The sequence below is a fragment of the Hypomesus nipponensis genome, chromosome 7, assembly GCF_054491055.1.
Source record: "Hypomesus nipponensis isolate SF chromosome 7, ASM5449105v1, whole genome shotgun sequence".
Lineage (NCBI taxonomy): Eukaryota > Metazoa > Chordata > Actinopteri > Osmeriformes > Osmeridae > Hypomesus > Hypomesus nipponensis.
The window spans coordinates 8,305,339-8,325,264 of NC_140367.1; the positions used below are offsets into that span (position 1 = coordinate 8,305,339).

General features: G+C 46.0%; 2 protein-coding genes across 5 annotated transcripts; both read left to right on the forward strand.

The window, feature by feature from the left end:
- The first annotated feature begins 1,687 nt into the window (after positions 1-1,687).
- nap1l1 (nucleosome assembly protein 1-like 1) lies at positions 1,688-16,723 on the forward strand. 4 transcript variants are annotated; one of them, XM_084701314.1, is made up of 16 exons: positions 1,810-1,828; positions 4,371-4,410; positions 4,662-4,700; positions 6,298-6,386; positions 7,812-7,914; positions 9,520-9,661; positions 10,427-10,519; positions 10,811-10,939; positions 11,306-11,377; positions 11,499-11,638; positions 11,771-11,916; positions 12,017-12,036; positions 12,289-12,411; positions 12,839-12,871; positions 12,982-13,032; positions 14,751-16,723. In XM_084701314.1, exons 3-16 carry the CDS (start codon positions 4,684-4,686, stop codon positions 14,787-14,789), a joined length of 1,197 nt encoding a protein of 398 aa, XP_084557440.1. In that variant the 5' UTR covers positions 1,810-1,828; positions 4,371-4,410; positions 4,662-4,683; the 3' UTR covers positions 14,790-16,723. The 4 variants fall into 4 exon arrangements, with proteins under 4 accessions (XP_084557439.1, XP_084557437.1, XP_084557438.1 ...); XM_084701313.1 differs by lacking the exons at positions 4,371-4,410; positions 14,751-16,723 and adding an exon at positions 13,622-13,648 and having other exon boundaries at positions 1,688-1,828; XM_084701311.1 differs by lacking the exon at positions 4,371-4,410 and having other exon boundaries at positions 1,690-1,828.
- A 608-nt stretch (positions 16,724-17,331) lies between these two features.
- phlda1 (pleckstrin homology-like domain, family A, member 1) lies at positions 17,332-19,627 on the forward strand. The gene is made up of 2 exons (XM_084701571.1): positions 17,332-18,027; positions 18,708-19,627. Exon 1 carries the CDS (start codon positions 17,541-17,543, stop codon positions 17,997-17,999), a length of 459 nt encoding a protein of 152 aa, XP_084557697.1. The 5' UTR covers positions 17,332-17,540; the 3' UTR covers positions 18,000-18,027; positions 18,708-19,627.
- The last annotated feature ends 299 nt before the right edge of the window (positions 19,628-19,926 follow it).

The following is a 19,926-nucleotide window of genomic DNA, read 5'->3' on the forward strand; positions in this document are numbered from 1 at the left end:
CATTGCAGCGTTTAAAACATCTATTTTGTCATTTACTCTACAAACATTATGATTAAGGCTTTGAAGGAGAGAATACAAAATGTGGCACTTGACTAATGTTGTATCTATAGTCCACAGTTGGCCAGGGGAGGAAATCAGTTCAGGCAATGTTGAAAAAAAAAACATGATAAATGATATCAAATGCATGAAAGAAGTGAGATTACTGGCTGAAACTTCAACCAACCTCAAACACAAACTCACCATGACATTTTGAGGCATTGTTGTGTCCTGCTGTTTAAATGGCAGGCTTGTACCTAATTTCCTTCTAGCTTGTTTAAAGACTGCCAGATAACAGGCAGGAACACAGAGACCCACCAAAAGAACCCTTTTTCTTGTCTCTATGAACAGACACAAAGGTAGTTCATCACACTACATCACACATTGATACTATTACACTCATTAAACATAAGAAATAATTGATAAGTTGTCGGTAATACATTTAATGATTCTTGCTTCCCACAGCATATTAACAGCTCCTTCCTCATTGTGGCTGGCAGTAGCATATCAACAAAGATTTGCATCATCACTTGTCATGTGTTGGGTGTGTGTATCTTGCTAGGGGCTTTAAACAAAGCGTTTTCTAATGAGTCATGCCACCAAGTGGGATCAACATTAAAAATAAACATCTGAGTACAAATTCGGATCTCGAGGTGAGTTCTATTAATACTCTGTGATGAGCTGTGGTCTTTGTGACAGAAAGAAGCCGCACTTGACAATACCGCCCGTTCAACATTCAAATAACATTGTTACAGTGAAGTGGCTTTCTGTGGGTTGAAACACCTACACCAAGAGCAAGCAGCAATTCAGAACAACTATTTAATGTAAAAAGGTTTTAGTACAATGCTGAATTTTATATTTTCGAAACACAAGCATAAAAATGCTTGATTCACTATTAGACTAACCTTAACTATTTAGAAACACCTGCTCTAGGACTAAGCAGCAATGTGATAACTTAGTTCAAAATGATCTTATCTGTTTTTATTTATGCATATGCATACTGCCTAATGGATTTATTAACAGTAAAAAAATATATATATATATTTAGACTGACATCGGAAAGTGATGTCATCTCACCGACACATGCTTGGGAAACGTATTTCCACTTGAAGGTTTGTATCACACTAACCTTGGCCACATGCCCAAAACGATTGCTCAGTCTGGAGTTGGTATCTGGTGCGTACATGTGGAACAGGGTAAGAGTCAAGTCTGCTGGTCGATATGGGCAATGATTCATACTTTCATCCTCCCATTTTTGCCCACAGCAAGAGTCTAAGTCAGGGGCAGATGAGCCAGCGTGTTTGTTTACACCTCTCACGGTCTGCCTGTTATCACACATAAGTCGTTATGAGCTGTAATTACAGAAATGGGATACAGGGTTTCATTAATCATGCAGCACTGATTCTATAGATCTCCAAGCAACTGTAATGTATATGTATTAATTATATACTAGAAGACATCCTCGGCACAGCGTCAGTTTGATCTGGTCTAAGATGTAAACGTTCACTATTGACCCATGTTTTTGCTGTGTAACGGTAACAGTGTTTGATATTGTTGGAACAAACCATCATCATGGGGATAATGAGGAGGCACGTTCTCCAACATTTCCAAAGTCCTGCCCCTCCCATTGGTACAACGTTGTCCCGGTGACAACCCGGTTTACGTGATGACGCTGGATGTATATGAGCGCAAGCGGCGGGATCTCTCTCCCTTTTACCGCCATCAGAGCGGAGTCTTTTTGTCTGGGACCGCTTCACTGCGCAGCACAACCTAGTCAAGCCGCCAGCGAAAGGTAAGCGAATGACATGAAAATTTCTATCCGCGGACTTTATCTACACCAACAGTGTTTCCCATTTTTGCTCTTTGGCAGCTTTCGATATGGATGTGTTTATGTTGTATCCGTTGAACTATTTAGGTAGACAGTGATGTAAAATGGAGCTGTAGCTTACCAGCTAGCTAACGTGTTAGCTCGCCAAATCAGACAGCAGCAGCCATTGAGACAAGGCTTCCACCATGATGTGTTCCATGCACGATGAAATCCTTCTATGTTCAGCCCGGCTATAAAGCGTTCCTTTAAATAAATGTACATTTGAGTCGTGGTTCCAGAAGTGTATAACCATTATGATTTTGTTTGCTATCGTCTTTTCTGTTAGACTTGACCTTATTTCTCGATAAGCCTTCAGGGAGGGGGGCATGTGGAGGGAGGGAGATGTGGGTGCCCCAAGTTTTTGGGTGTCTGATCGCAGCGCGAGCTGAAGAAGACATGCTATAGCTGGCTTATTTGGTGTCGTTCCCAACTAAATGTACTTCTACCAAAGACTTTTCCCTGTTTACAGTTGAGGCATGACCTGTCATATACCTGTCAACGCAGCGGCCAAGTGCGTAGCTCTCAACACAAGCAAGTGATGGTCTACGAATTAAGCATGTACACTAGGGTTGAGTAATGGAGAGGACAACACCAATGGCTCACTAGCACCAGCTAGCTTGTTAACATCACCCGGAACATTGTTTTATGTCACATGGCTGCTGATCAGGCAGCCCAAGTACGTGCCTGATACTGATACACATTCTGACAGTTCTTTAAGAGTTCGCTAGGCCGTGCACGCTTGACTTGAAGCTAGCCTGCTAGCCAGCCATCCACCATTTCTTTGTCAACCATTGGTATGAGCGGTGCATGCAACACGTGGTCCCAGACGACTAGTAAAGGGCGCGTTTCTGAGATGAGTCGATCAATAGGCATTTCCACGTGCCAATTTATTTTCCTTACACAACATTTGGGGCTTGTGTTTTGGTGTGGTGCGGGACCATACATTTGAAGTATTCGTTTCATAAAACTACGTTTTTGTGGTTGAATCAAAGCATACATTGCAGAACAATCCTCGACTTTATGCAAGCTATGTTGGGTATGAATGGAGTAGTCAGGCTCAAACGCTCATTAAAGCATTGGTGTGGAAATGCTTTGACATTCGAGTTTCCAGGTATGTCAGGAACTTTACGAATGACAACTGGACATGGCACTACTGATGTCTATCCCTGGGGTCTTGGCCAAGTTGAAGCTAGGATATCGTTCCAGGCTTTAGTTGATTGTTTTTAGGTTGGTTCTTTTCAGAATCGTTGTGCTGGGAAGGGCTTTTTACAGCCTTGTGCCCTGGCATGAATAATTTGGTATAGCAAAGAGCATACTCGGCAGGTAACAGTTTCTTGACCTGACAATATTATAAATTGCTTGACTGGTGCCTCCTTTTTTTGTGTTCCCTTACTTCAATAATGAGGCCCAAATTTTTGAACCTTTTTAATGCAATGTCCTCTGGCACATATCACCTTCCTCTGCTTTGCTGGGTAGGGAAAGTCCTCTCTCTTCCTCGGGTTGGATGAAGATTGAAGTTCAGGGGTGGTAGTTGGCCAAATAAGAAAAGCGACATGGATTTTAAGTTCCTGGTTTGTCAAAAGTGCCTCCAGCTGGGATTACCTGGCCCAGACAATTTGTCACCTTGTATTTCTGGAACAAATTGGTGTCATTTTGGTTGTGTTTCTTTTCTACTAGCGTTGATGAAATCACAGGTGAGCTACACAGGTTCACAACATTGTGAATGCATAGCAGCTGCATGGGAGTGGCCAGCAAGCTGGGTGATGGATGAGAGCAGGAGGAGGTATGTGAGAAACAGATAAATGATGGTGGGGCTTCCTCACCTGTATCTTTGGAGGACCAGACTATAGCTAGCCTAGGTTGGCACTTGTCTTGGACTACACAAGGCCTGTTTTAAATACTTACCATTAAAAGATTAAGTTCAATAACTAGAACTACCATATAAGCTTTTACGCATTGGTCACAGTTGTGGCTGGGACGATTGCCTCGTGAATGCTTGTGTTCAGCCCTGTGAGAAGCCAGTCTGGTCATCAGTCACGCTCACCATGTGGTCATCAGTCGCCTTCATCCCCAGCCACAGACCTCCTCACACCACCAGCTACTGTCCACCCCTATCCCCACCACCAGCCCCAGTCCCTACCTGAGTCTTGGTCAGTGCTGTAAGAGACTCCCCGGGCCCCTCTGGGTCGTCCTGTGGGGGCCTCAGGTGTAGTGACCCAGTCACGTCATCCCCCCAGCAGCCAAAGCTGTAGCCCAGGGCACACATCAGAGAGTGTGTATGCGTGTGTGGTAACTGTAATAGGCTTGAGAAGACGGTGGCAGATCTGAGAGATGAATGAACAGATGGCTCATAAGAAAAAACTTTGTTTTAATATCTTCTGCTAAAATGGCCATCTGTGAACTCTGTATTTGAGTGATTTCTAGTTTTGACAGGGTGCCAAACCTGCTTGCGCTGTATGTTCAACAGTCAGGGGTAGGATTACAGTCCAGAGGCCATTTTGATGTTGGTAAGCTGAGTGATGAGAATCTGATTTTAAACCGCACTTCAGTTAATACTCTGAGCTTTGGAAGTGCTTTCTTTTATGCTACTGTGATGAAATCGGCTGACACATCTGACAATTTTGCAATCTTGAAATGGCATAAGTTAACTATTAAAAATGGTAACTTTTCCCAAACTTTCCTTCTGCTTGCTGTTTCCCTTGAATGAAACCACCTTGTTTAACCATACCCTCAAACATTCTCCCTCCTTTCTCCACAGCATCACTCAAGACTCGGCTACGATGGCAGACATTGACAAGTAAGTGCATCTTCTGCACTCGATTTGCTACTGTGCGATACAGAGCTTTGTTGCTCAAGTGTCCAATTTGCTGAAGTGTTAGGTGTTTTTACTTTTGTGGCTTTGGCTCACTACCCTGTCATCCTATATAATCATCTGACACCACCCACACTTTCTATTGGTAGTTAGGCTTGCTCATCATAACTGCTGACCCTCCTGTTTTAGCCACACTGTCAAGGACAGTGGTTCCCAGCCCTGGTCCTCAAGGCAGCCCCTGTCCTGCTTGTTTTAGATGTTTCCCTGTTCCAACGCACCTGATTCAAATGAATGGTCATAAGCGGGTTTCTGCAGACCTGGATAATGACCCATTCATTTGAATCAGGTGTGTTGGAGCAGGGAAACATCTAAAACATGCAGGACAGCCCTGAGGAACAGGGTTGGGCACCACTGGTCTAGGACATGTCAATTGCTCGTACGTGGAACAGTGTGGTCTGCACTGGCTACAACTATAACATGTGACAAGATGGCTTGTGTACTTGGAGTGTTTTACATGCTGAGTGAATGTAGTCGAATCCCCTTGGGGAAGGCACTGTCTGCACCAGTTGCCCAGGAGCCTCCAGGCAACACTATGCAGCTGCAATGTGGAGGTAGTCTCTAGAGGAAGGCTTTGGTAGTAGAGCCGAAGGAGACACTCGTCACCTCTGTTTTCAGTCTGGTCTCTTGCAGAATTAAACAAGCTCTACTCAGAATTTAAGATTTTCTACCAGTGACATTTCAGAATACCACCAGCAATTAGACTTGGGTTAATGCCCACGAACAGGACAAGACTCTGTTTCAAGCTAGCTGTGAGATGATTATTGACACCAGAGTAGCAGGCTGTGTATGTGAGGAGGACAGCTAGCTCTCCCATCTGCTTGGTCTGGCCCTTCCTCCCACCAAGCTGCCATCACACTAACTGTTTACTTAGCCCTGGCTGCTTGGGATGCCATGCCTGGGGTCAGGTTTCTCCTGCTCCGTCTGACTCCTCCCTCCCTCCCTCCCTCCCACTCTGGCTCTTAACCACACACTGGTAAAGAGAGGGTCACGTTTTAACGCGCGCGCGCACACACTCTCGTGCACAGCTGTATGATCTCTTGCCTTATTGCCCGTGCTCACACACACACACACAGGTCCCCCGTGGGCTTGTCATCTGCTGGCTGACACCTCCTGTGAGTTTAATAGTGGGGCCTTGACATTGGTCCAGGATGCCTGTGTTGTCACACACAGGGACACAGCCCCTCGGCCCCACAGTCTGTCACCGCGACACCCTCCACTGTTAGTCCATTGATCTCCCACACGTTCCCAGACTGACAGGAAGATGGAGGGAGGAGCTCATAGGCTGGCCCTGCATGATGACTTGGCAGCTCGTGGAGGTCGCCTCGTCACTCCAGGATCTGAAAACGAAGGTCCTTCCCCCCCCCCCCCCCCCCCCCAGCTAGGGCTTTTCTGCTTATTCAGAGAGGGAGGACACGCCAAAGTTGAAATGGTTGTCAGTTCTGCACGGTGAATCCTCCCTCTTGAAAAGGGCACCAGGACGGGGCCTTTGTTTAGTCTGAGCCTCCCTTTTCTGTCTCTGCAGTAAAGATCAAGCTGAGCTGGACCCGGCAGACATGGAGGACGTGGAGGAAGTGGAGGAGGAGGAGACCGGAGAAGACGTCAACAGCAAAGGTGAGGTCGCCAGGGGCGTGGCCACCCCCCAGGTTCTGCCTGGTCAGCGATGACCTGACGCGACCAGAAGTGTCCAGTGGACCACCCAAGATCTGTGTGGGTGGTTTGGGATTGAAGCTATGCATTTTTATTTTCCTGTTTATTCATTCTGGGATTTTCTAACGACTCCTTTTCCTACTCTGTTCGATGGGGACATTTGTTATGTAAAGCCTGTACGACACTTAGACAAGGCTTTAAACAAGCTTATCGTATCCCACAACGAGTCTTGTCACAGTGACGCACTCGAAGGAACGGCAGCTGTCGTCCAGGCCTTGCTCTGCTCGCCATGGTTTCTGCTGTGCATCCCCAGGTTTAGGAGCCATTAAAGGTTAAAGGTCGCCCTGTTGGTGTGTTCATGTCCCCCTGTCAGACGCACTGAGCTGCTTTGTCAGTCACGAGTGGCAAGGCCAGGCAGGCATAAACACTTCAACTGACTGGTGTATGAAGGCAGGGCATGCCTGCTGGCTCCCTATGTAAATTATGCAGCAATGCTCCCCTCCCTTTCTTCAGTGCTCTCCCTCTCTCTCTGTCTCACTATCTCTCTCTCCATTGCTCTACCTCACTCTCTCTCCCTCCGCCCCAGTCATTGTGCGGACGTTTGTTCTTTCTCGCTGTGAGATGTGACTGTCGGGCAGAAAGGAAAACTCGACCAAGTGTGGGGTGTTGGTTTCAGTTGAAACTGAATGTATTTGTAGAGCCCCCTTTTATTTGAAATGAAGGGTCTAACCACTTGGTCTTATGCTGTGGATGCTGTTTGACGATAGGAGTGAAGACCTGAAAGGGACTTCCTGTCTGGTTTTAGTTTTTCTGCTATGATATGTGAGCATGACGGGTGCTGGCAACATGAAGGACTCCAGTGATTGTTCTGTCTGCCACCTATTTGATTGCCTTTCACCTCAGTAAACATGTTTACACTGTGGTGTTGTCCCCCCCACTTCTGTACAGTCGTCTTATCAATTCCCCCAATCTCCCCCAAAATGAATGTCGTGTGTTCTAAATTTAGGGATCTATGGTTGTCTTGTCTTCTTCTTCTTAAAATTGTGTTTTGGATCTTGATTGGGGGTGTTTTGGATCTTGATTGGGGGTGTTTTGGATCTTGATTGGGGATGTTTTGGATCTTGATTGGGGGTGTTTTGGATCTTGATTGGGGATGTTTTGGATCTTGATTGGGGGTGTTTTGGATCTTGATTGGGGGTGTTTTGGATCTTGATTGGGGGTGTTTTGGATCTTGATTGGGGGTGTTTTGGATCTTGATTGGGGGTGTTTTGGATCTTGATTGGGGGTGTTTTGGATCTTGATTGGGGGTGTTTTGGATCTTGATTGGGGGTGTTTTGGATCTTGATTGGGGGTGTTTTGGATCTTAAATGGGTGTTTTTGTGTCCTCAGCTCGCCAGCTCACGGTGCAGATGATGCAGAACCCACAGATCCTGGCTGCGTTGCAGGAGAGGCTTGACGGCCTGGTTGGCTCGCCGTCAGGATACATGGAGAGGTGAGGCTGCAGTCCGCTTCCTGTTCCTGCCCCCCTTCACTACCACTTCCTGGAGCCTCGTGTTTTTAGTTCATTAAAAAAGTGTATAGATTTTTCTGGGTCAGGCCAGTAAATTTAACCTGAAAATGCAGTGATGGAACACAATGAGCAGTGTTTCTATCAAAAGGCTGCTTTTGAGAGATTTTTGCATCCAACACACGTCTAAAATGTGGATGAGAATTGAAATGAGATCATGGACCCTTCTCCATCACCAAAGCATTAACTGAAGGACCAGGGACACCCCATGATTAAACCTCTAAAGTCTCCTTCGAATAAGAACATCATTTCTGCTCCCAGCCATTAAACGAGGCAGATCTCCATAAAAGCTGTTGTTGGCTCGTCTCCCCAGCATGGCTGCGTGGGTGGGTGTGTGTGTGGGTGCTGGCAGGGCCACCTTGAGTTATCGAAGCCCAGAGGAGAGAGAGACTCTGGGGGTGTCGCTGAGGCAGAGAAGCCCTCTGCAAATTAACTGTCCAACAGTTTACCACTGGAACACAAGGGCTGGGACGTTTTCAGCCTCAGAAATTAATCTTCATGGCCTCGGTCCTAATGCTGGTAAAAAAAATATATATATAATCATGAGGGAGTTGTCACAGAAGAGGTTTAGAACAGGAACCACATTTATAATAAAAAAAACTACAAAAACTATACTGTGTGTACAACAAGGATACCATGAGTTTATTTAGCAGACATTTCCTCTGAAGCGCTGTTCAAAAGGGGGGTTTGAACCTTCAACCTAGATCTTGATCTGCAGTCAAATGCTCCACCACTGAGCAATACAGACATGTTGGTTGCCCTTGGTGTCTGACTGTTACTGGAGGAAGGCCAGGTGACTGATCAATCAACCACAGTGAGGCAGGAATAACCCATTATTTAATAATTCAGTTCTGCTCTTCATCTCCAGTCAGCCCTACCCGGGATGCAATGCCTAAGGGCCTTCACCCACGTCTAGTGCTGTAGTGCTGAGGACAGAGATCATGCTCCAGAACTGTCCTTCTCTTGAATCCAGTTACCCACCCCCCTTTTAGTAAAACTCAAGTCACCATGGGAAGCTTATACTTGATCAGTGTTCTTAATCTCATCCAAGAATTGTATTTCTCAGCTTTTAATGTGCAAAGTGTTTACATTTGAATGCTTGTGTGTTCACATAACCTGAGAATTGCCTCAGGAAGACTTGACTTTTAAGTGTGGGTGTATAGCTATGTCTGAGACTTATCAATGGCATCCAAATGACATTACCTACTAAAAGAGGAACTGTTCTGTACATAACTGGTTGCAATCCAGTCACATGCATTAGGAATGTACATCTTATGCCATAGGACCGTAGCTTCATGTAATCTACCAATAGACGAAGGCTGCAACTAATTCTTGTTAGTTTTGGCCTTGAGGTGAAGCCTCATCTAAACTCCCATGTTTCTTGTTGCTCTAGATCCAGTTTAGTTTGTACATAGCCATGACTGGCCCACATGGGACTGCATGCTCACAAGATCCTTTTCCTCTGAAGGACCTTTGTTAGCTGTGCCAGTGAATGTCCTGGTAACCCCGTCCTCTCCGTGTCCACTCCAGCTTACCGAAGGTCGTAAAGAGGCGTGTCAACGCCCTGAAGAACCTCCAGGTCAAATGTGCCCACATTGAGGCCAAGTTCTACGAGGAGGTCCACGAGCTGGAGAGGAAATACGCTGCCCTGTACCAGCCTCTCTTTGACAAGGTAAGAAGCCCCCCTCTCTCCCCTCCCTGTGCGGGCCTCGTGCCTGTGTGATCCCTGGGTCGTCCTGTAGAATGGCAGCCCTGTCTGACCATGGTTATCTCAGAGAGGGGATGCAGTGCTGCTTTGTGGTGAGCAGCCTGTGTGACTGCCTTGTTTCTCTGTTGGCTGCTTCTTATCCAAGGCTGACAGCCTTTAGCTCCCCTCCACACACACACACACACTGTCTGCCCTTTGAGGCTTGTTCAAGATTTAACCGAAATAAAAGCGCTGTTCTAGGGATCCGGTTATAATGGAGAAGTATGGAAGGGGTGAGGGGGAGAGGGTGGTCAGACCAACACACAGTGCTGCCAGACTGCTGGCTCGTGGGCACAAAGCGCTGGCTTGGCAGCCCAGTCCCTATTGCACTTATCTTGGTTTACACAGATAACTTAGTGTGTTGGATGAGGGTGTGGTGGGATTGAATGGGCTGTGTATTCCTGCCCCATAACCCTCGAGCTCTTGGCTTCAGTGCCTCGGTGGGGGGGTTCAAGTTCTGGCTTCCTGTTCTGTTCCCCTCAGACATCAAGTTAAACAGAGACAGCCCAAGCACACAACGCTGTCACCCAAGCAACCACTTTAGTCTCTGCCTAGTTCAGCTGTATGTTATAGCCATCAGGTCTTGTGCTTGTACTGGTGTACCCTCTAAGTGAACAACACCATGTGCAAAACTGCTATGTCTGACTGGGCTCTCTCCCCCTCCCTCCCTCCCCCCTGTGTCCTCTGCAGAGGAGTGACATAGTGAAGGCCAGCTACGAGCCCACAGACGAGGAGTGTGAGTGGAAGGCTGATGAGGAGGAAGAGCTGACAGTAAGTAAGAAGGTACAGGTGACTCTAAGCCTCCTATGTCACCCCACCCCAGCACACACACACACCCAGCAGGACCAGGGGGGCATGCCTCTCAGCCCATCTGATTGATGTCATTGCAAATGCATGTTGAATTTGATTATCAGTGTTGACCTCTGGTAGGAATGTATCTTCCCATTTAATGCATGTTTCTTGGTAGATCTGTAAAAAAAGAGGGAAAAGTGTATTTTTCAAAATGAGGCACAGTGTCCTGCCCTTTTTTGACAAAGATGCCTCCACCCTCCCTGTCTTCCATCTCTTTCCTAGGAAGAGATGAAGGAGAAGGCCAAGGTGGAGGAGGAGAAGAAGGACGAGGAGAAGGAAGACCCCAAAGGCATCCCAGAGTTCTGGCTAACGGTTTTCAAGAACGTGGACCTGCTGAGCGACATGCTGCAGGTAGGCAGGGCTCGCCGAGCGGGGAACCACATGCAGGCTCGGGGAGGAAACTAGGTCACAACAGGGCCGTAGTTACTGCTCTCACTGGGGGACTGGGGCCATGCTGCCACCTAGTGGCTGCTTCAGGAAACGCATGGTAACTTTCACGTCATCATCCAAACCAGTACAGTAGATCAAGGGATCATCACAGTTCAGTTTTTCGGTGATTAGTGCCAAGGAACAGAGTGTTGTAACTTGACTGCAACAATAACAATCGACTACAATCTTGCGTAATTCTTGTGATGGGTCATTGTCCCACTAGGGGGTGGGGTGGGGTGGAGGGGGGGGGGGTGGAAGTCGAAGACTAATATCTAACATTGTTTTTAGGAGCATGATGAGCCCATCCTCAAACATTTACAAGACATCAAAGTCAAATTCTCAGATCCAGGCCAGCCAATGGTGAGTTCCAGATCATGCTGTGATTGAAAAGTATTTGTTGACAGTATTTTATACCATTTTGTCCTTCGCATATTATTCATGCTCAAACCCGTCTCTTCTCGTTGCGCTCTCCTGTCTCCAGAGCTTCTCATTAGAATTCTACTTTGAGCCCAACGAGTTCTTCACAAACACAATTTTGACCAAAACCTACAAGATGAGGTCAGAGCCGGATGAGAGCGACCCCTTCTCCTTTGACGGGCCAGAGATCATGGGCTGCACGGGGTACGGACCAATCAGCTTCCTCACAGCCTGAGCTTGGGGACCAATCACCTGTCTTATAACCCCATACCCTGAGCCTCAAAGCCAATCGGTTACCAGTCTGAACCTTAACTTGAATCCTCCTCTGTCCCACAGTTGTACGATTGACTGGACGAAGGGCAAGAACGTCACGTTCAAGACCATCAAGAAGAAGCAGAAACACAAGGGGCGTGGCACAGTCAGGACCGTCACCAAGACCGTCCCCAACGACTCCTTCTTCAACTTTTTCACTCCGCCAGAGGGTAAGAACGCTCAACATCTGTTGGACGCATTTTGCGAGTTCAAAATAACACTACTTTTCAACTTGTCGTATTGATCATTTAAATGTTTTCCAATCCACAGTTCCAGAAAGTGGAGAACTGGTAAGTAGAGCCCCCTGTTTGACAATACGTCTTATTTACCAGATGACTTGATCCAAGCCAGCATAGAGGACTTCAAAATTGCAACCTGTTGATCTGCAGTAACACTCTCCCACTGAGCTATACCCAGTCACTAGGTAATACTAGCTGATCGGGTGATGGGTGGAGCTCAGTGGCAGAGCCCTTGCCTGTAGATCAACAGGGTTTAGGTTGTGCAGGAATGTGGCATGGTCTCATTGTGTGTGTCTGCTCCAGGATGAGGACTCAGAGGCAGTGCTGGCTGCAGACTTTGAGATCGGACACTTCATCCGCGAGCGCATCGTCCCCCGGGCTGTGCTCTACTTCACGGGAGAGGCCATCGAGGATGACGATGACGATGTGGGTAGTTTGTGACGTGTGTGTGTGTGCCCTAGCGTACAATGGAGGTTTACAGGGGCCAAAACTAACCAAATTATTCAATAATTGAATGGCTAAATACTTGAATACATTAAAATAATAAAATAAAATGAGACACTAAATACATAAATGTTACATGTACTTGTGATATTTATTTATTTATTTATACATTTACGTTTTCATTTGTTCGAAATGTACACATTTTGTATGTCAATTAGGCATTCAATTATATTGTTTATTTATGAAAGTATTTAACCAATTAATTAATTTAGTTTGGGCCCCTATAATCCTCCATAGCGTACAGCTTGTGCCAGAAGGAGCTAGCAACTGTGAAGACAGCAGCTCTGTGTGTGTAGCTTGTCTGTGTGCCCTTGACATGTCTCTAACCCTGGTGTTCTGTATATTCCAGTATGATGAGGAAGGAGAGGAGGCTGATGATGAGGTACGTAACCCAGGGTCTCTGCCACACTGGTGCTGCAGCTCCTACAAAACATCCTCAAACATTCTGGGGTGCTAACACTGCTAACATCCTGTCTGCCTGTCTGTCTGCAGGAGGGGGAGGAGGAGGCGGATGAAGAGAACGACCCAGACTATGATCCCAAGGTGGGTAACGACTGACTGGTCTCGCTAAGACAAGGCTGCTCGGTCACAACTCTTGACTCCTAGTGCGACCACAGCTCAAAGATTTCAACATACAGAATACATACTGTCCAAATGCATCCCATCACACACCAGCTTTTCCACATGTTGTTTTTGTTGTGGCTGCCCTACTGGCTTCTCTCAGGCGATTCCAGGTCCAATGACGGATTCAGATCCTCTGACAGGCTACAGGGCCTCCACATTCAGTCCTAGTGATAGTTCCTCTGTGTAGCGGTAGACTAAATGGTCCTCTACTCTTCCTGTGATAGCTAGGGAAGCATGCTGGCTCTCAATCTTGCTTTGTTGAAACTGCATGTAAATAGGCAACTAAATACTAATTTTCCAGAGCATTTGTGGTGCAGGTTTTGTTCTATTTATTTATCAAACGTTTCCTTTTGGGTGAAATGGATGCTGTACTCTTGCGTCTGCCAGCCTGTTGACAAGCCTCAAATTCTGTATTCCTGCTACTTAGCTTTTTAAGGAGTCATTCATGTTCTTATTTGCGATCACTGGGCACCCTGTCAGCTCCTCTCTATACGTTTCTCCTCACTAGGTTTAAGTGATCTGTAGAAATAACCCCATCCTGGTAGGTACAGCTTGTGAATTGTCAGCTTACTGCACCCCCCCCCCACCCCTCCTTTACATCCATCTCTATTCACCCTCCCATTTCTTCATCCCTCATGCACTTACAACTAACATAGTGGGTTGTTGTTGTTTTTTTTTTTACAATTTCCTTTAACCCTAGAGCCCCGCTTTAAGCGTCTGTATTTCTGTATGTTGAAGTTAGTCCAACCCCCTTTCCCCCCCATTTTCCAACCAGACCAAATTCGTCCCGTCTTGCTAAAAGTCTCTTTCCGACACCCAAATATTTTTATATTATTATATTTATTAGTTTGGTTCTTGTCTGGGAAAAGAATGTTGGGTGTATGCCATCAAGTTTTGTGACGTTTGGATGTTCTTATGTCACTGTGAGTCAGCGCTCCATCCGTCAGCGCTCCATCCGTCAGCGCTCCATCCGTCAGCGCTCCTCCCCCTCTTGGTTGTGACACATCAGGGGAGGGTGTAGCCGGCGTCATGGCGACCATGTATTTGCTTTCAGTCGTTCGACCTGTGGGTCTAGGAGGACACCTCGCTGGCGTTCAGACGGGCCTCCTCCTGACGGCATCGTGACCTGCAGACCAGTCAAGTCCCTTGTCACAGAAGGGCTTTGAGGTGCCAGGTCACGAGGCCAGAAGGGCTTTGAGGTCCCAGGTCACGAGGCCAGAAGGGCTTTGAGGTCCCAGGTCACGAGGCCAGAAGGGCTTTGAGGTCCCAGGTCACGAGGCCAGCTGGCCTCCTCGGCCCACTCGTCAGAGCTGCTCATAAGGCCTGCATTCCCTTCAGACAGCCCGTAGTCCTGTCCTTCTGAAGGAGACATGCAGCTGTTATGACTGCTCCTAGTTGTGCTCTGTGTACCATTTGACTAGAACCGTCCATCACTACTGTCACTCTTAGTCGGAGAACAATTCTAGCAATGGACTTTTTATATTTGGGTTTTCTGGGGGGAAGTTAAACACCGACATTAATGAAACCTATTGCTTCAATTGTACAACAAAAACATTGATGGTGTTGTGGGTTTGTCAGTGTTGAACGTAACTGAGGTGCAGTCCAACATTGTCCTGTCTCCTTGTGGTTCTGTGCAGAAGGACGCAAACCCTCCAGCAGAGTGCAAGCAGCAGTGAAGTCCGTCTCTGGAGGCCTTGAGGATCAACTGCACTGTAACAGCTTCTCAAATAAAACATAGATACTTACCGCCTTATAATGTTTTGTATTTTTCTTGGTAGAAATAATAAGAAAAGGGTTTCAAGATTTTTGTTACGGGGGAAAAAAACCTACAAAAACAACTCATGATTAAATAATGGGAGCTGTGGCTCAATATGCATAGTATTTTACTAGACCTGTTTTTTTTTCTCCCCTCTTCTGTACTGATAGTTAGAATGCAGGAAAAAAAAAGAAAAAAACCTTCCCTTGAACAGCATGAACATGTGTCTCACTGCTAATCTAGTTTGGGTTCTTGTGAAGTCTTTTGTTGTATTGCTCTTAGACAACAGCTGTGGTGAGACTGTATCCAGACGACATCAAAATGCCAACCTGTTTCCTCTTCATTTGAATTCTCCCCCCTCTCTCCCTCTTGACCTTTTTTTTGCCACCATTTGTTTAGGCCACTGGGTTTTCAGAGGAAACCCGTTTTAGAGGGTTGACGTATAGCAGGGCTCTTAGCACAGTCATGGCAATGCTGTGTTCCTTTTGTGGTCGTGAAGGAATAGAAGTGATGTCATCAGGTAGCTGAGTCGTGTGGGTGCTCAGCTGGCAGGCCCCTTGATCAGGCTGGGCTGCTTGCAGGGCCTTCCCAGGCCACCAGAGTTAACCTCGTACAATCTGAACATTCCTGTGTAGGCAGACTGGTTAAGCACTGGTAGTGCGCTACATTTCTTTGACTTGATGGACCTATTTGTTAAATGAACAGGGCATGTATTGGTGCTGCTATGTTACAGGAAATGAAGTCTGCAATTTATCTAATGTGTATTCTATTTTTCACTTCCCTAATGTTAGGTTTTAGATTTACAGCGGTTTGAAGGGATTTTTTTTTTTTTTTTAAGAGCACATGGCTTGATGTAGCCCAGTCTCACTTCCCCTTAGCGACAGATCCTTAAAGTGGACTTGCAGTTCCCCCTGTCGCCATCAGGTGGCTCCCACACATCTACATGTGGCTCATAAGCCCACGGTTGCTTGACTGTTGTCTTTTCTATAGCACTTTGTACTACTTTGTCATGTACCAGTGGTGTCCTCTGTGAGCTGGGCTGAATTTTCCTTCTAGAACATTCTGAAGTGAGCAGCACTTGTGTGATTTGCTCTTGTGATATACCAAACATATAGCCTCAATTAATCACAGCAGTCTAAAGTGCATTACCCTTAACTTGGGAATCACATTGGGCTAGTGTAAGCTCTGGGCAGTGTAAATCCTGGATGAGGTGTATTTAAGATGTAGGGCAAACCCAATTTAGTCAACCAAATCAAGTCTGTTTTGTGCTCTGGGGTTTTTGACTGGCTCTCTGGGGTCCTGAAGAAGCTATGTGTGACATTGCTGTCTCAGACGGGTCCCTGAGTGCATGCTCCTGATTATCACTGTGAAGGGAAGAAGGGAGTAAGGCTTCCTGGGAGAGGGAAGACTGAGGTCTTCTATTGGCACCTTCATCCTCCACATCCCCCCCCCCCCCCCCCCCCCCCCCAAATCTGTAGCCTGTCCCCTTACCCAGTAGGCCACATGGAAGCATGATAGAGCAATACATAGTAAGGGGGGGATGGACAATTTAGTAATTGGACCCAATGTGTTCCCAAAGTTAAGCCAAGTGCAGCCATTTGTGTGGTTGTAGATGTATGTCCAGGTGGAAGCCCCCATCCCCTTTTTGCTGCCTTCTGTAGTGGAGTTTCAGAGGAACGCACAGTGGTGGGGACAGACAGGCGAGATCAGTGATTGTTGCTGTGGGGACCTGACTGGATTCTGTTGGGATCCTTTTGAGCAGCTGTTGTCAAAGCAAAATGCTATGCTACAAAAAACTAATGTACTCAATAATTGTACGTGTATGTATATTCATGAATAAATTGGTTAAACGTGCCGCTGTGTTTTTATTTGTGACAAGTTCGGTTTCACACAAATCAAATGATTCAAACTATTCAGATTAAGCTGTGCAAGTAAAACCTGAAACTTAAATGTTTTAATGAAGCTTTCTGATTCATGGGAGAATACTGTGTGTATTGGCCATTTGGGTGTTGACACTCACAGGTCAAATGCTAACTCAGGTTAATCATGCTGTAATGGTGTGGACTTGTCATTTGACAAATGGCCTGCAACACTAACATTTTAGATGGGTAAAGGCCTACAAACGAATTAAGTTCAAAAAAGGTCACTAGCCATCAAAAGGCCTACTTCCAAAGCCGCAGACAGGATTTGGGGAAACCAAAATTGGTGCCCACACCATGTCCATAGTTGATCTTTAAAAGAGGATTGGATTTCAATAATCCCCTGCCTCACTTTGGTATTCTACTGCTGAACATTTTCTGTATTTTGTAGTCGGAGTTGAAATTGGCCTGGGACACCTTTGGAGATTGACCACTGTGACATTGATAGGCCATTGCACACTGCAGGAGGGGCAGTCTCTGCCTACGAGTTCTCTTTCCGCTTGAAGTCACTTGGTGGGCGGTCCACATGCAAGAGAGAGCCTCAGCCACACCGAGAATATCAGCCACTCTAGCGATCGGCTGCCGACGGATAAAGGCTAGGCTACCACGGCACATTGTGCAGAATAGGCATTAGGTTACAGTCTCAACCCCCGCTTAATGCAGTGACCACTTCATATTTCGATGCCGTTTAACTCTCCGGCAGAGGACGAAGAAACGTTTGCTATTCCTACGAAGAATTTGAGCGTTTAGTCATGATGTTGGAGAACGGCGGAAAGATACTGAAAGAGGGTCTTCTGGAGAAGCGGAGCGATGGTTTGCTGCAGCTGTGGAAGAAAAAGCATTGCGTCTTAACAGAGGATGGGGTTCTGCTTCTCCCGCCGAAGCAGCACGACCATCCGCATCATCAGCACCACGGCGGCGGAGATACCGGCAAAATCAAGGAGCTGCACTTTGCCAACATGAAAACAGTGGACTGCGTCGAAAGGAAAGGAAAATATATCTACTTCACAGTTGTCATGACGGAGGGCAAGGAGATAGATTTCAGGTGTCCACAAGACGAAGGCTGGAATGCCGAGATAACTTTGCAAATGGTGCAATATAAGAACAGGCAGGCGATACTGGCCGTGAAGTCGACGAGACAGAAACAGCAGCTGCTTGTAGTTCAGCTACCCGGACAGAAAATGGTTCGGAGCTCGCCAAACGTTGCGTGACCTGCGCCTTGGACATTCGACATTTGAGGTAAGACATATGAGAGGTCTTGGTGGCTTAATTACATGGCCTCTTTAGAGGTGGAAATCCTCCGCGCGAAAATTGCTTGGATACACATTCTTCGGCCTCGTTTGATATTTGACAAGGCTCAGGATACGAGATCACGTTACCCCGTATCCTAACATGGATTTTACGCGCGAGGATGACTGCAGGGATAGACTTTGATGCATTTATGAACCGTGTATTGGTTTCATTGTTCTAGATTATAGTATGCTCATATTACACAATTCCACAATAAATTAGACGACACCTAGTAGGCAGCAGGCTAAATGACAACGTTTTACGCACAAAGCACCAAATGTTGTGCGGCTTGTGCCTATTTTAGTCCATTGACCTTAGGCTACTTAATAACACAGTTACCCCTAAATTCAAAATAACATAAGAAAATTGGCTTTGGGGCAATTCCCCGATTTTCCTGAAAACGTTAAAGCCTATTCTCTGTAGTCTGGTGGTATCAGGTGATAATGCAAAAGCATGTATACCCTAGGGTTAGGAACTAGCTACTGACTTCACACCTCTTCGCCCAACTCATTACTCTTTAAAGATGATCCTATGCTAATTGCTAATTGTGTGTGAATTGCGTATTTTGTTAGCACAATCATTTGTGTAAGGTGTCCTACTGCGCTGACCCAAATATATTGTACCCGCAGGTCAATTGGACATTCAGCTGAAAGATCAATCTAGACCCCGGAGCCAGCTGCATCTCCCCCGCCGCGCCACTTCCCAGGAAGCCCCTCATTCAATATTGGGTTCCAAAGACCAGCATCCGTCATTCAAAGTCTTATTGCCATTAGAGACTTATTGAAAAGACAAAAGAGGCCTATAGCATGGGAGAAACCAACGGTATTCCAATGTGCTATGTTGTGTCTACTCGTCTTATTTATTAGATGTATATATTTTTTTATCTGAATAATGTCTGTTGATGAATGTTCAGTATGGTTGTTACTGGAGTTGAAATTAGGGAATGTTCACACTAGGAGATGTGTCTCAATTTCAGTATAAGCATCAGTATTTTGTCATCTTGGATGGTAGCTTTTGTTACATTTTTAGGAGAGGCCTTGTGTTTTGAGTTTTATCAATTATGTTAAAGTAAGTAACATGTACTGCTGTACAAAAAAAAGAGGCTTGCCATGATGCACATGTTCACATTCTTTGATTGAACCAAAGACTAATTTCGTAGACGTTTATTTTCCTTTGATATGTTCTGATGTAAAATCATCTTCCGCAGTTTGTCCAGCGATGAAGAATGATCTTCCTTTTTTCAGTTTTCTCTTGATGTGAGTTACATGGTATTATTGTCACATTAACCAGTTAACTAAATCATACATGATGGATAGAATGTGTTCACTCCTTACATTTTTCTATGGATGTGTTTTTTTTGTTTTGTTGACAACTGTTCAAAAACATCTCAAGGTATCTATTCTCTGAACGTGTGTTGTCATGGCATACAAAGTAGTAGCTGTGCGCCTTTTAAAACACAGTTTTGCTGTATTCAGTCTGGGTTTTATCTTCATGTGTGTGTGAGAGCTATTTTCATACCTCTGAAATATACATTCCATTTCAAAGTGAACACCGCCGCTTGTGAATTCTTTCATTTGTGGATCCCAGGATCTGACAGCCTGTGGGCAGATTAACCTGATTTAACCATTTTAGGAATCAATCAAACTAGCAGGGGTGTGTGCAGGTTCTGTGTTGCAAGCTGTCTGTCTCACCCCTCTCACAAATACAACCTGTGAACTTCTCACCCTGTTTCCTGGTCTAAAAGTAGAAAAGTAGAAGTCTTGAAGCCAAAAATAACATCTCTGCTGTCAGTCCCTGGGACGCCGGTTCACCTGACAGACGGCCACACGCGTGTGTCCGGGTCTTCTC